We start from the raw sequence: 13,284 nt of genomic DNA on the forward strand, positions 1-13,284 counted from the left end.
CTCTCCGGCGTTGGAACCGTCATCTGTTTTCTCTTTGGTCACGCTCGGTTGATTTTTCTAGTCGGCACACTCATTTCCTCCATTACCCGCTGGCTGCTTCCCAAACAAACACACGTGCGGCTTGGCACTTGTGCTGTACGTAACAAGTCACGCGACGTGACGCTGCGGCTGTGATTGGTTCGGCTCTGCGCTACTTAGTTTGGATTGGCTGACCTTTTTTTTTTTTTTTTTTTTTTTATATTTTATTTTAAGAGGACAAGAGCGGCGAGGTCTATCGCGATAGCTTAATTTCTCTATCGAGTAAAAGTTATATCGCGATACATATCGTTATCGTTCTATCGCCCAGCTCTATCTATATCTATATATATCTATATCTATATATCTATATCTATATATATCTATATATATATCTCAAGTTTTCAGAAAATTTTTGGAAGATAATAAATCTAGGAAGGTGTTCATATTTACTTTTAATTGATTAACTATTGAAACATCTATAACATGAAGTGTAAGAGTGAAGGTTCCACTCACAGTTTCACATTTCTTGCAATATTCCATATCCTAAAGATAATCGGTTATTATTAACAAACAAGACAACAAAGAGGAGAACATGAAATATTATGAAATAACTGGGATTCATCACATCTTTAAAAAGGCTCAAAAGTTGTACAGTCGTGTAGTCTACATAACAACTGCACTGAAAATCCTACAGTGTAATCGTCAATGCAGATCCAGAGCGTGTAGCGCCCAAATTGGAGGGCAGGACTAAAATATGTCCACATCTCCAAGTTTTGTTAAATATGTAACGGGATGACAGACGAGTCATTGAGCAGGTGGCGGGGCAGATGAATGGCTCTAACAGATTCCATATTCTGGTTAAACTGATTTGGGGGAATCAAGACAGAGAAAAAAATGAGACAAGGAAGCGAATCTGAATGTATCATTACCCAACTCATTAGAACACCGACTGTCGTTCCAATCAATTAAGCCTTTAATATAAATGTAAATGTAATCGGCTCTTTGTAATTAACTGTGGGTGGATTGCTATACAGAGAGGCATGGCTTTAGGCTTTAATTCACGGTGATTACGTGAAGTGTTTGTTTCTGAAATCACGGGCATCATGTTGAGGCTAAATAAGCTAGCTGGTTGATTTGCCGCCGGTCAAAACCTGTCTCTGCTTGTCTGCCTGTGATGGGGAGTTTGTCTCGGCATTGCTCTCTGGTGATGGTTATTAGTGTAGCTGACTGGCTGCCCTCTGGCTATTTCCTCAACATTCACTGCCTTCAGTTCAACTTGGAAAGACAAAGAAAAATGGCTAAAACCTAGGGGAGATGACAAAGGAGACAAAGGAAAGCGAGGCTAAATAGAGGGTGGATATAGGATAAAGGGAAAAGTAATGGGAAGTTAATGAGAAATGAAGCTCAGGTCTTCTTTTTTCTCCTGAAAAGTGTTTGTCTGTAAATATATTGGATTCTTCCTGCAGCTTTGTAGACCTGTGAAGCAGACAATCCAGCTGAAAAACAGTCTCCTTTTAACCCAGCTGCTTTAGTTCGGGGGGCTCTAATTGGAAAAATTAGACTGGCCCTTTGGGAGGCTAATCTATAAAGCATTACTCTAGATGCTGATGACGTTCTCCACCAGAAGAAATCCCGTACACCAGTTGACACCAGAGACGGATACTGACTGATATTTGTCCGAGTAATTCATCACATCTTGTCGATAAATCACCAATTTGCCTTAGTGTAATAGTAATGATCTTTTCTTATTTATTCTGAGAAAATTCAAAAAGGGGTTTTTCATGATTCAAACAGAGTATTTCTTTTCTTTTCTTCCATATACCATATACCCTGTATATGCATCCTTTTCGGGGACACATAAAAACAGGAACAAGCAGCAATATTTTGTACAATCCTATCATAAATGAAAAGTAAGGGGGGAAAGTATGTTTAGCCTACACAATTTCTGCTAGAAGATCGAGCGGCTAATAGTTTCCTTTGAAATGAAGAAAACACAATGTTTAAAGAATAAAAGTACATGCCCAGCCTTGTCCCACTGTTGAAATTAACAGGATAAAGACGTGCATATTGGAAAAAGACAAGACTAACGGAAGAAGATCATTAACATATACTGGCCTCTTCCTCAGACAGTTTGCTTCATATTGATATGATGGCATCACACAGTTTCTGCAGATTTGTTGGCGAAACATCCACCATGCGAATCTCCCATTCAAACACTCTCTGGGACTGAGATCTGGTGACTGATGGGCAGATTTGAGTGGGTTAAACTTGCTGTTCAAGAAACCAGTTTTAGATCATGGATGGAAGCGGCCATCAAAGTAGGGCTGCAACAAACAATTATTTTGATAGTCGACTAGTCACTGATTATTTTTGCGATTAGTCGACTAATCATTTCAAGCATCCATTGGACATAAAATGTACAGCTTATTGCACCCGCAGCATCTGCTCTTATATAACTATCATTAGCATACAGCTTTAAGTGTTTAAGGTATGTGCTAACTAAAAATAAAGGCAAGATGATAGTTTATTAAATTTTAATGAAATTTGCAGATTGTTTTGGTGAAGTTTAATAAACTCAGCCGTCTGCACCTTGCTATCTAAAATATAACAGCCAAACAATAACATTTTTAAGTTATCTAAGTGACTTATATATCATGTTTAACCTGAGTAGCGAAAGACGGCGGTGGGTTTGAAAACGATTTGCCGGGAGTCCGGTGTTCTCACGGGCTCTAGCGAGCCTTAAACCCCGCTTAGCTATCGAGCTGGTGGGTAACAGACGTCTCCGAAAACGTCGGAGCGCTTTTGAAAATATGTGGTGTCTTGATAAACTGAGCAGATATTTGAGGTTTACACAGCTACATTCTCGCCTGAAAATATGTTAAACGTTTATTTTGTGACCCAGAAAGAATAATAAGAGTAATATTAAAACTAACTAGCTGCCGCCATTGTTGGAAACTGAGCAGGGCCGCGCTATGAATTCTGGGACACAGCTTCTTCTTCTTCAGGGTTTAACGGCAGCTGGCATCCTTGTACATGCAGTGCTGCCATCTTCTGTTTCAGTCCGTTATTACACTCTTAAATCCTGCTACTTATTCCTGCGTCTTTGGGGATCTTACAAAGCTTCAAACGACGCGTCGACTATTAAATTAGTCGTCGACGATTTTGATAATCGATGTAATCGTGACTAGTCGACTAATCGTGGCAGCCCTACATCAAAGGATGGGTACACAGTGGTCATAACACAATAGATATGGTCGTTAACAATACTCAGACTGTGGCGTTTAATTAATGCTAAGGGGCACAAAATGTGCCGAGGAAATATCCCCCACACCATTACACCTCCACCACCAGCCTGAACTGTTGATAAAAGGGAAGATATTTTCAGTTTCTTACACAAAATGAGGCAGAAATTGAGACCTTTCGTTCTGCCTTTCTGTCAGCTCAAAGCAGTCCAGCCATTTTTTTCTGGCATCAGTAGGACATTTTCTCTGTAAACCCTGGAGATGGTTGTGTGGGAAAATCCCTGCCCATCTGGCATCAACGATCATGATAAAACACCTTTCTTTCCATTCTGATGATCACTTTGAACTTCAACAGGTCATCCTGAAATGCCTAAACACGTTCAGCTGCTGCTGTGTGATTGGCTGACTACATTAATGTGTTATGAGCCATTAAACAGGTGTACCTAGTAAAGTGGCAGGTGAGTGTAAGTAATTATTGTACTGACCAGTCCAAATCCTTCAGCTCTCTTCACTTTACTTCTTGGTGAAGCAAGCTGTGGTGAAACCAAATTACTCCACTGATTTTCACAACTGTAACACTGTAACAGTGCAGAGTGTTTGTTTGTGTATTTCTCTGTCTGTTTTATGTACATGTTTATCTGTGTTTAACTGCGTGTGTCCTTTCTCTCTCTATTTGTGTATCTCAGGTGACAGGGCTGAGTGTGTCCCCCGGGAAGGACCAGCTGGTTGTGTTCCACACCAAGGACAGCAGGGATCTCGTGGTGTGCCTGCAGGGTATGGTGCCTGCCAATGAGAGCCGCATCGGGGAGCTAGTTGGCACCCTGCTTAGCCATTTCAAGAGGTAAGCAGTGAGGGAAACAAGTAGTAGTCAGAGGAAGGGCAACAGGCACTGGTGAAAGCAGAGTCACCTGTTTATGTGCCTAAATATGATATGTTAAAATGTCCCGAAAAATGTTAGCTGTTCTGATTTAAAGACTTGTGGGTGACACGAGGTGAAGGTAGCTCATTTCTTCTATTTACTGTGTAGAGAAAACTGCTTCCAGTTAATAATCAGCATATTGTCCCCACTTAAACCTTGTGCGGCTCTCATTTGAGGTAATTTCCCGCATAGCTGCAGGAGCAACGTGCTTCCTAAATTGAGAAAATAATAAAATTGGCTCAATTGAATTTCTAGAACATTATGTCAAATCCAGTCACACTGGCTCATATGTGTGGTACTGGCTGATGTGACCTGTGGTTGCAGGATTATGAGGCAGTTAGACGACGCAGCAGCAGCTGTCCCCACTTAAACCCTAATGTTCACTTAATAAGGACTTAGAGCACGCTTCAGGACAGGATATTAATTCGTACATCATTTGTTGTTTTCCTGTTCAGCTGAGAAAGGCAGATGGATAATTGGGATAAAATGTTTGTTAATTCTTTCTAAAGCTATTGTTTCGTTTCTACGTGGTTTTGTGTCCGCTTTAGGTCAAAAATGTGAAATGAACAAAAGTCAGTATGGATGCGCCAATCAGATGTTTTGATAGGACATCAGGCTAATCCTGATTAAAAAGCTGGATTGGTTCTTGCTGACAGCTGTCCAGTCTGTTCAGTTTAATTCTCGGTTGGTCTCTGTTCACTACGCCACGCGTCAGCATCATTGCATTGCTGAGGGAAAGATGTAACGTACGTAACATGGAGGAATCTTATCAGTTATGAGATATTTCACTTTTTTTGTAAATCTTCAGTTTTTTAACTTAACTGCAATCTCTGATCCAGTGAGCTGACATTACTGAGGAAGAACTACGCTATTTTAGATTTATGTCGCCATTTCAATGTTATTTCGCTTCACCTGTCTCTTGTATGCAAGGATGTTCATTCACAGTGAGACTGGGAGCAGGGAAAAGACAAACGCAGTAAAGATCGACACACTAATGTGAAATGAAACTACTGTGCAAATGCAAACCCTGTTCTGAAAAAGTTGGGTTCTTTAAAATGGAAATAAAAATAGAATGCTCATCTAATAAATCAACTTTTATTCACATCAGAGGACATAGAAAACATATCAAATGTTTAAAATGAAGAAAAATATTGACTCATTTCAAATTTGATGACAGCAGCGTGGGAGAGGACCGAGTTTATCACTGTAGTATCTTCTCTTCTTTAATAACAACCTGTAAACATCTGGGAACTGAGGGGACCAGCTGAAGGATTTTTGGAGAGGATTGTGGACTGCAGACAGGGCAGTTAAGCACCCACACTCTTCTACTGTGAAGCCATGCTGCTGTAATAGATGCAGTATGTAGTTTGCTTAAATGCAGGCTTTGCTTAAATATGCAAAGCCTTTCCTGAACAAGTCATCGTCAGGATGGGAGCACACGTTCCTTTAAAACCTGTAGATAATGTACCCCCATACCATCAGACATGTTGGCTTTTTAGTAAACTTTGATAGAAACCTGCTCCTCTTTAATCCAAAGGTTGCATGTCCATGTTTTTGAAAAAGACTTTTGGCCCAGAGAAGATGTGTTTTTGGATCGTGTTCACTTATTGCTTCTACTTCTTTAATACAGCTTTAACCTGCATTTTTGGTTGATTCTCTGAACTGTGAGTTCTGGAAGTGTTCCTGAGCCCACGCAGTGGTTTTTCTTTGAATACTCATGCATATTTTTAATGCAGTGCCACCTGAGGGCCGAAAGATCTCAGGCATCAGAGATCTTCAGGCCCTTTCAAACTAAAAATCTAAAGCTTTTGAAGATATTGTGTACTGTAGATAAAATCTGGGCCAAATTAAATATGTGGATCTATCCACTGTGGGGACCCCTTGCAAATAATCGAGCAGCCGAATGAGGTTATAAAAATTTCTTTAGTTCAGTAAATCTATATTTATTTGTTACAATTTTTTGATAAAGTTACACAAAACGATTTCCCATCTGTTCTTCACAGTGAGAAATATACTGTAGCTTGTTTTAGAAGCAGGCATCCAGTTAAGTCTGGGCATCTTTATTATTCAATCTTTTCAATTTGTGTCACCAGAAAGAAAGTTTTTTTTTTTTTTTACCTTCTAAACTTAAAACAAATATAGTGGAGAAATTCCATGTATCCATCTTCTTCTGCTTATTCAGTTCAGGGTTGTGGGAGTTGGGAAAAATTGTGTATTTAAATTCAGTTGACTGGTAATCATAGATTTTTATTTGTTTTTTCAGCTCAATAGTGTCACCAAAGTCTACAGCTGTGGACATCAGACATGCAGGTGATCGGTCCATCTTTTATTGACAGCATAAAAAAGTTTAACTTCGCTGTGTGAAACGTGGTGTGGATCAGAAAATGGACAAAAACAGTCAGAGTGTGTCTAAACGTGCAGTTCTTCTATAATTGCTGTTTTGTGCTCCACCTGCAGTATTACGTATTGAAGTTAGGGAAAATTTCATCATGTCTTCAAATATAAATAAAACATTTTATCCACATCCAGTCGTCAGTCCAACAACTGGTGTATTTATTGAGGGGAGGTGTGTGAACAGTCCTCTTTCATCCAAGCAGCACACACTCGCTGGTTATGGAAAAGATTACAAAGTCATCTATATGGGATTATTTTTTAAACGGACAAAACCAGCTGCCCAGGGACTTGGCTGCAGCATTCAGATAAAAGATGCATCAAGCAAAGAAAACCACTAAGGAGATTGCTAAAACGGCCTCTTCTTCTATATCTTCTTTTGCTTCTTTTGGCTTCTCCCTTTAGGGGTTACCACAATGGATCATCTGCCTCCATCTCTTCCTACCCTAGCAACCTCTTCTGTCAGACCAGCCCTCTGCATGTCCTCTTTCACTTCATCTATCCTTCTCTGTTATCTTCCTCTTTTCCTCCTGCCTGGCAGCTCCATCTCCAACATCCTTTGTCCAGTCTAGTCACTATTCCTCCTCTGTACATGTCCAAACCTCAGCCACCAGCCTTGCCCCTCTAACTTTGTCTCTAAACTGCTCAACCTGAGCTGTCCCTCTGCTATACTCATTAATAATCTTGTCCATTCTGGTCTGAACAAAACTCTTAGCCTCTTCACCTCTGCCACCTCCAGCTCCACCTCCTGTCTTTTTGTCAGTACTATAGTTTCCAAACCATACATCATAGCGGGTCTCACTATCATCTTGTGATGTTACACATCACCCCTGATGCTCGTCTCATACTACAATACATACTGTCTTAACCCGGCTTCTACAACTCCCTATAAGCTTTTTCCTCTGCCTTTGCAACCTCTCTGTCTGCTGTATGCTTTGCTTCCCAGTGCTCCTTCTATTTACCTAGAAAACAGAAGCTTTTTTTCTTCTTCTTGTGTTTGCTAGTGCGCACAAAGATTGGACACTGAAGCACTGGCTAAAGGTCATGTGGTCTGAGTCTAGATTTCAATTATTCCACAGTGGTGCAGAAAAGAGGTACATGAAGTTTATCAGTCATCCACGTCATCGTAGTTTAAGGATTTTGGAAAGAAAAGGATCTGGACTTCTTTAAATCGGATGGTAAGGTGGGGCTAGGCTTCACAGTTGGTTCACCTGAAACCTTGGCTGATTGTGACCCACACCCGTTTTCACACCTTGGCTCGTGTGACTAGGTAGAGGATCCATAGGGGGTCCATTACTCTCTTGGGGACACCCGCATAGGGCTTAAAATCTGTGACTCTCCACCAGTTGCTCTTAGAATTGATGAAGCTTCTCGGATAAGAGGTGAAACGTCTTCAAAGAAACTTAAAGAAGTCCAGACGCTTTTCTTTCCAAGCTCCTTAGACCACATGAAGTGATGCACCCATCGTGTCTAGTGTGGGTGCTGATCTGATCTGCTCAAGATTCAGTTGGGACACAACAAGATTCAGCAATGTTGTGTCCCCAAAACTGTGGTCAGCAGACTACCCGAATATACGTAATGAGCTGGAAACGACATGGAAATATTCCAGGATTCAGTGAAAGCGTGTTGAGTGTGAGAAATAATCTTGACGCTCGCCGCAAACCTCAACTTCAATCAGCGTCGGTGGGATGTGTGCCGCTTTATGCAGCGGTTTGACTTTCCCAACATCGATACAAGATCTCAGTGAAAAATGAATCCAACTCTGGATGGAAATCAATATGGTGACATGAGCTTGGCATAAGCTTATTGAAACAATGTATGTGTGCCATCATCAGCACTAAAGAGGGTCGAGTGAACTATTACAGTGGTTTTTTTTTTAATTTTTTGTTTTTTAGTTGCTTGGCAGTGTGTTTAGTATTTTCACATGAGTTGAACTTTGCGTTTTCATGGTAGAAGATGATGTCAATGTCTAAGCTATGCAAATCTAAAATAAATGACTCAGTCTTAAAATAAACTCAGTAAGCTGCTAAATGACTGCTTAAGATCAAACCAGTGACACAATGTAGTTTGTTGATAGCTGACCTTTTCGTTAATTTGATATACCCATACATTAATGTTTTGATAAGGCGTGTTTTTAAGTCACTGACACTGATTATTATTATTCCTGACCCGTCTACAGTATAGTCTGCTACATGCATTGAGTTCTCTGTTCATGTTTGTGTCTCATTGTGTCTGTGGTTGTAAGAGAGAGACAGGGCGGTGCATATAGTATTGCTTGCAGACAGATGTGCCTGCATCTGCTCATCTTGGTGTTTAATGTGTTTGCAGCGTTGCCTGTGTGTGCGTCCTTCATCATTGCCGTTTGATGGTGTTACCTTGTTCCATTGTGGAGCCCATTTCCCCGTAGGTGTCGGGCTGTTAAGAACCTCCAGTGGGCCTCGCGTAATGACCCTGTATGTGCTTCACATTCAGGCTCATCCATCATTGTGAAACAGTGACAGAACAAAGGGAACACCAGCATGTGCAAATAATGTGTACGTGTTCGTGATTGTGCCTTTGTTCTTAGTAGATTTGTGTGTTGTGTTTGTGGAGGATTTCCCGTGAAGCAGTGTACATGCGATTGCGCTCATGCTTGTGTACTGTAGGATCTTCTGCATCCAGTGTCCTGCTGCTGCAGCTCCCTGTAGATGCGGCTTTAACCTTTATCTCTCCTTCAGCATGCTGCACAGTGTCCATAACAGCATACTGGAAGAAGGGCAGCTTAAATCAGCAACAAAGCAACACTTTATCCTCCTCAAAGTGACATCGAGGCCAAAACAGAATGACACCACCAAAGGGAATAAATCCTCTTCTGTCATGGCTGTAGTCGGATACTTGAGTTTCCGTGTGGTGCCATTTCTTTTTGACAGTTTGCAAATCTGCTTGACATTAATCTGTTTGATATTTTCTGTTATTATTTATTTATTTATTTATTTTGCTGAGAAATGAAAGTATTTTTCATAATGTCAAGCACAAACTTATCAATACCAAGTTCCTTCAAGCTGGAGTGATTCAGAGATTTCGACTCCGCATACATAAGAAGATAACCCTCTTCCTCTTATCGGCCGTGATGCACCACTTGTCTGAAGAAATTCCAAAATATTTCAGTCTTATTTTGCATAAAAAGGAGGAGGAGGGATTAGATTCTCTTGCCTCCAGCCTTTCTTCTTTCTTTCTTCCTCTGCGTATCCTTTTTTGCTCTTCTTTCTTCTTCCTATTTTTGACTATCCCTATTGTCCTGATCTCAGTCTCTCCTGAACCCCTTAGGCCCCCCCTCCACTTGCTCATCTCTCTCTCTCTGACTCTTTCTCAATCTTTCCTTTTTCCTCCTCTGGCTCCCCCCCTCTTCATTTCTGGAGAAGAGGCAATGAAATATTTAAGGCTGTGCTGCTGTTGAGGCCTATATTTAGACAAGACAGAGCCACCCCCTTTTTTCTCTGTCTTTCCCTTGTGTGCGTGTGTGCTCCTGTGTGTGTGTGTTGACATGCGCACCATGCAGCAGTGATTGCAGCACACCCACAAATCCTCTGCTAGGATAGGAGTAGACACGCTGCATCTGTCACACATTAAAATCAAGGACAGAGTCAAAGAACCCAAAAGACCTCATATATATGTTCCAGCCTCTCTCACTGATTACTATACATCCTCTAATAGTAACAGGGTGGAATCAGGTCTATATCATAAACTGTATATACCATAACACAGTACATTAGTTTGTGAAGTCTTATTTCTTGTTCACCCCACGAAGAATATATCAAAGGACCAGCTATCAATAATGCAAAGAGAAACTATGGTTTCATTAGGACCAGTCTGCAGTGTGGTGTCAATAGACGCATATCAGAAATGCTCTGCCGCTGGCAATAAATGCCAAAGGTAAAGATTATCTGCCACCACAAGAAACAGCTGAATGTTTGCAAGTGTCTTTTTACCCTAAAATGTCTTTGAAGAGGACTTATTTTGCTTGTCCTTATTTTTTATCTTATATATTGTGTCAGTGTTTATATTAAACACGGTAGAAGTTTCAAATTATGAGGTCATAGTGTCTACAAATAATCTGTGTAAGCTAAAAACCTACTGCCCCAAGGAGCAGTATAAGATGAGAAGGGATTATTTTGAACTGTGATTCATGCAAAGCTTCTCTACTAGAGTCTAAGAATAAATATGTGAAGTATAAGGTAAAGCATTAACCAGCACAGAGAAAAAGATGGCAGAGGTATGGCAGTAATTCTCGTTTTCTCACTATGTTGCTTAAGACCTCAGTCACACAAGTTTAAAGACCAATCAGCAACCATCTGGTAACCACCAGTCACTGGAAATAAATATGTATTCCATGATTAGTTGATGAGTGGTTGGTGGGAGCTGCTAGTGGTTGTAAAGAGGTATGAGGACCTCCAAGCCTCCTTATGATTGCTTTAGTTGCTAGCAGGTTGGCGAGGTCATCAGTAGATTGCACAAAAGACAGCAAATCTGCTGGAAACACTCACAGGCTGCTTGCTGAGCTTTACTGAAACTGACAAAAACCAGTTTTGAAATGTGCCAGCAGCACTGGTAAAGCACAACTTTTTCTTTGAAGACAAATGTCCCCCTAACCCTTGTTTTTTGGCTTTGTCTTCCAATATCAGACCCACCATGAATTGCAGGCCATGTTAAAGAACACCATTTCTCCTAACAGGGTGAGGTCTTTGTTAACTCATCATCATGAACAAGAGACTTGCACACTTTTAAAATGTGCACAATAAACCATGACTTGATAATAAATATGAGATTTACTTCGTGCTGTATTCTGTTTAAATGTGTTGCAGTTTATATCTCACTCAGTGCCACATCTCAGGCTTCCATGTTGACTCGCACTTTTCCTCACTGAGAGACAAAATGTAAAAATAACTTTGTAATGAATTATTCATCCTCGTCTTCAATTCTCATAGGTGATAAGCTCCAGGTGGTAGATAAATAAAATTCAATATATATATGCCAAAAAAAAAAAAAGGGTTGGGATTTTTTATTTTTTATTTTTTGACATTTGAAAGTGGTACTCGGTGGGTTTTACGCCATGTTGATGTTGTTCTGAATGTATTATTAGAAACTTCTTGGCACGTCTTCCCCTCCTAACTCACCGCTGATTCTTTTAAATCCTTGGTTCACATAATCTCTGCTGTTTTCTGCCGTTGTAGTTGCTGCGATGTGTAAGCAGCTGGAATTGGTTTCTTAGATAAAGACTCTGGGAAGTCAAGCTGTTGCTACAATGTCCACAGTGACTAATGAAAAAGCCTGTGCAGTGGATGGATTGTGTGTGGATGTGTGGGGGGTTAAGGACATTGATAGCATCCTTGCCTGCTGTCCTCTGTGTGAATTTGGCTGCAACAAGAGATTAATGGTTTTGTTATTAAAAAATTCGTCAATTAGTCAAGGAGAAGAACATCGGGACTGAATGTAGTGCCAATACAATAACCGATTACATCCTAGTAATAAAACAGTTTGTTTGTTTTGTTTAACAAACCTCTGTATTGACTATTAACTTATTATATATTGATTACATAAAAACTACAGACTGTAAATAAACATTGGGCATAGTCACCTTGATGTTGACTGTTGTTTTGAGGCTGAAATTTAGGGGTTTAGGCTTTAGCTTTAGCTTTTTAGCCTGAAGTGATCAGGTTGTAGCTTGGATAACATGGTACTTTCTCAGCCTGAACAGTTGTATCGCATCACACAGACAGCCTACTATTTATTGTACAAATGTACAAATGAAATATTAGAATTTCAGCAACCAAAACTTGAGCAAAGGCTTCTTGGACAGGCTGTATGTATTGTTAGTGCCATTATCCACACAGCAGACCGTATTACTTTGTCAGTATGAACAAGACATAAACATGGTTAAGAGGTCCAGTTTAGCTACTTAAATTAGCAGAGGTGAAGCAAACAGCTAGTGGCTACATCTGCCCGTGGTAGCAAGGCAGATATATTCCTAAGTATAAGCCTAAGTAGAATTTAAATGGATAAATTATACAACAATTTATACCAACTGCAGCGGTCACAAAAACGCTAAGACAAGTTTATTTGCAGTTTAATGTTAAAGTGTTTGGATAGTTAACAGTGCAGATTCCATTTGCACTTGCTCTTCCTTCTTTTAATGAGAAAAATCAGGCTGAAAAGCATTTATTTCACCTGGAAAAAGTTTTTTTTTTTTTCAATATTTGCCTTCTTTTTATAGACCGATTAAAACAGGACTTTTTATATGATAATTAAAGTATTTGGTGTTAAATTAACACAGATTTTGTTGTGCACCCGTGTAGTTTAGCTTGTTAGCTTTCAATGATATTTAGGTACAAACCAAAGTAGTAGCTGATGTTTTCAGTGTCTGAAATCATAATACTGCATCTTAATAAAAAGTTTTGGTATCATCAAAGTTGGTTAAATTAAATCAGAGGAGAACATCTACCTTCCTCGACAGTCCATCTGATAATTGAGACATTTTACAGAAATAAATCAAAAAATAAAGGACAGAGTAGTGCAAGACAAACAGTCAGGAAATGATGCTGAGTCATTGTTTGTTATAATGACAAATGGAAAAAAACAAGACAGAGAAGAAATCATTTCAGTTAACTGGAAAATGTAAAAGTTGTTCTGGTAAAAGAAAATAAAGCAGCAGTTTGGTGAGTATAACATGACGTCTGA

At 39.9% G+C, this 13,284-nt stretch overlaps 1 protein-coding gene across 1 annotated transcript in view; it reads left to right on the forward strand.

Moving 5' to 3' along the window:
* The window catches only part of myo1d (myosin 1D), a 129,720-nt gene that overhangs the window by 90,036 nt on the left and 26,400 nt on the right, over positions 1-13,284 (forward strand). Inside the window, exon 21 of the mRNA XM_082544966.1 lies at positions 3,947-4,101. Within this exon, the coding sequence (XP_082401092.1) occupies positions 3,947-4,101 (155 nt within the window). The remainder of the gene's footprint in view (positions 1-3,946; positions 4,102-13,284) is intronic.

This window comes from Aulonocara stuartgranti (genome assembly GCF_965226115.1).
Source record: "Aulonocara stuartgranti genome assembly, chromosome: 8".
Classification (NCBI taxonomy): Eukaryota; Metazoa; Chordata; class Actinopteri; order Cichliformes; family Cichlidae; genus Aulonocara; species Aulonocara stuartgranti.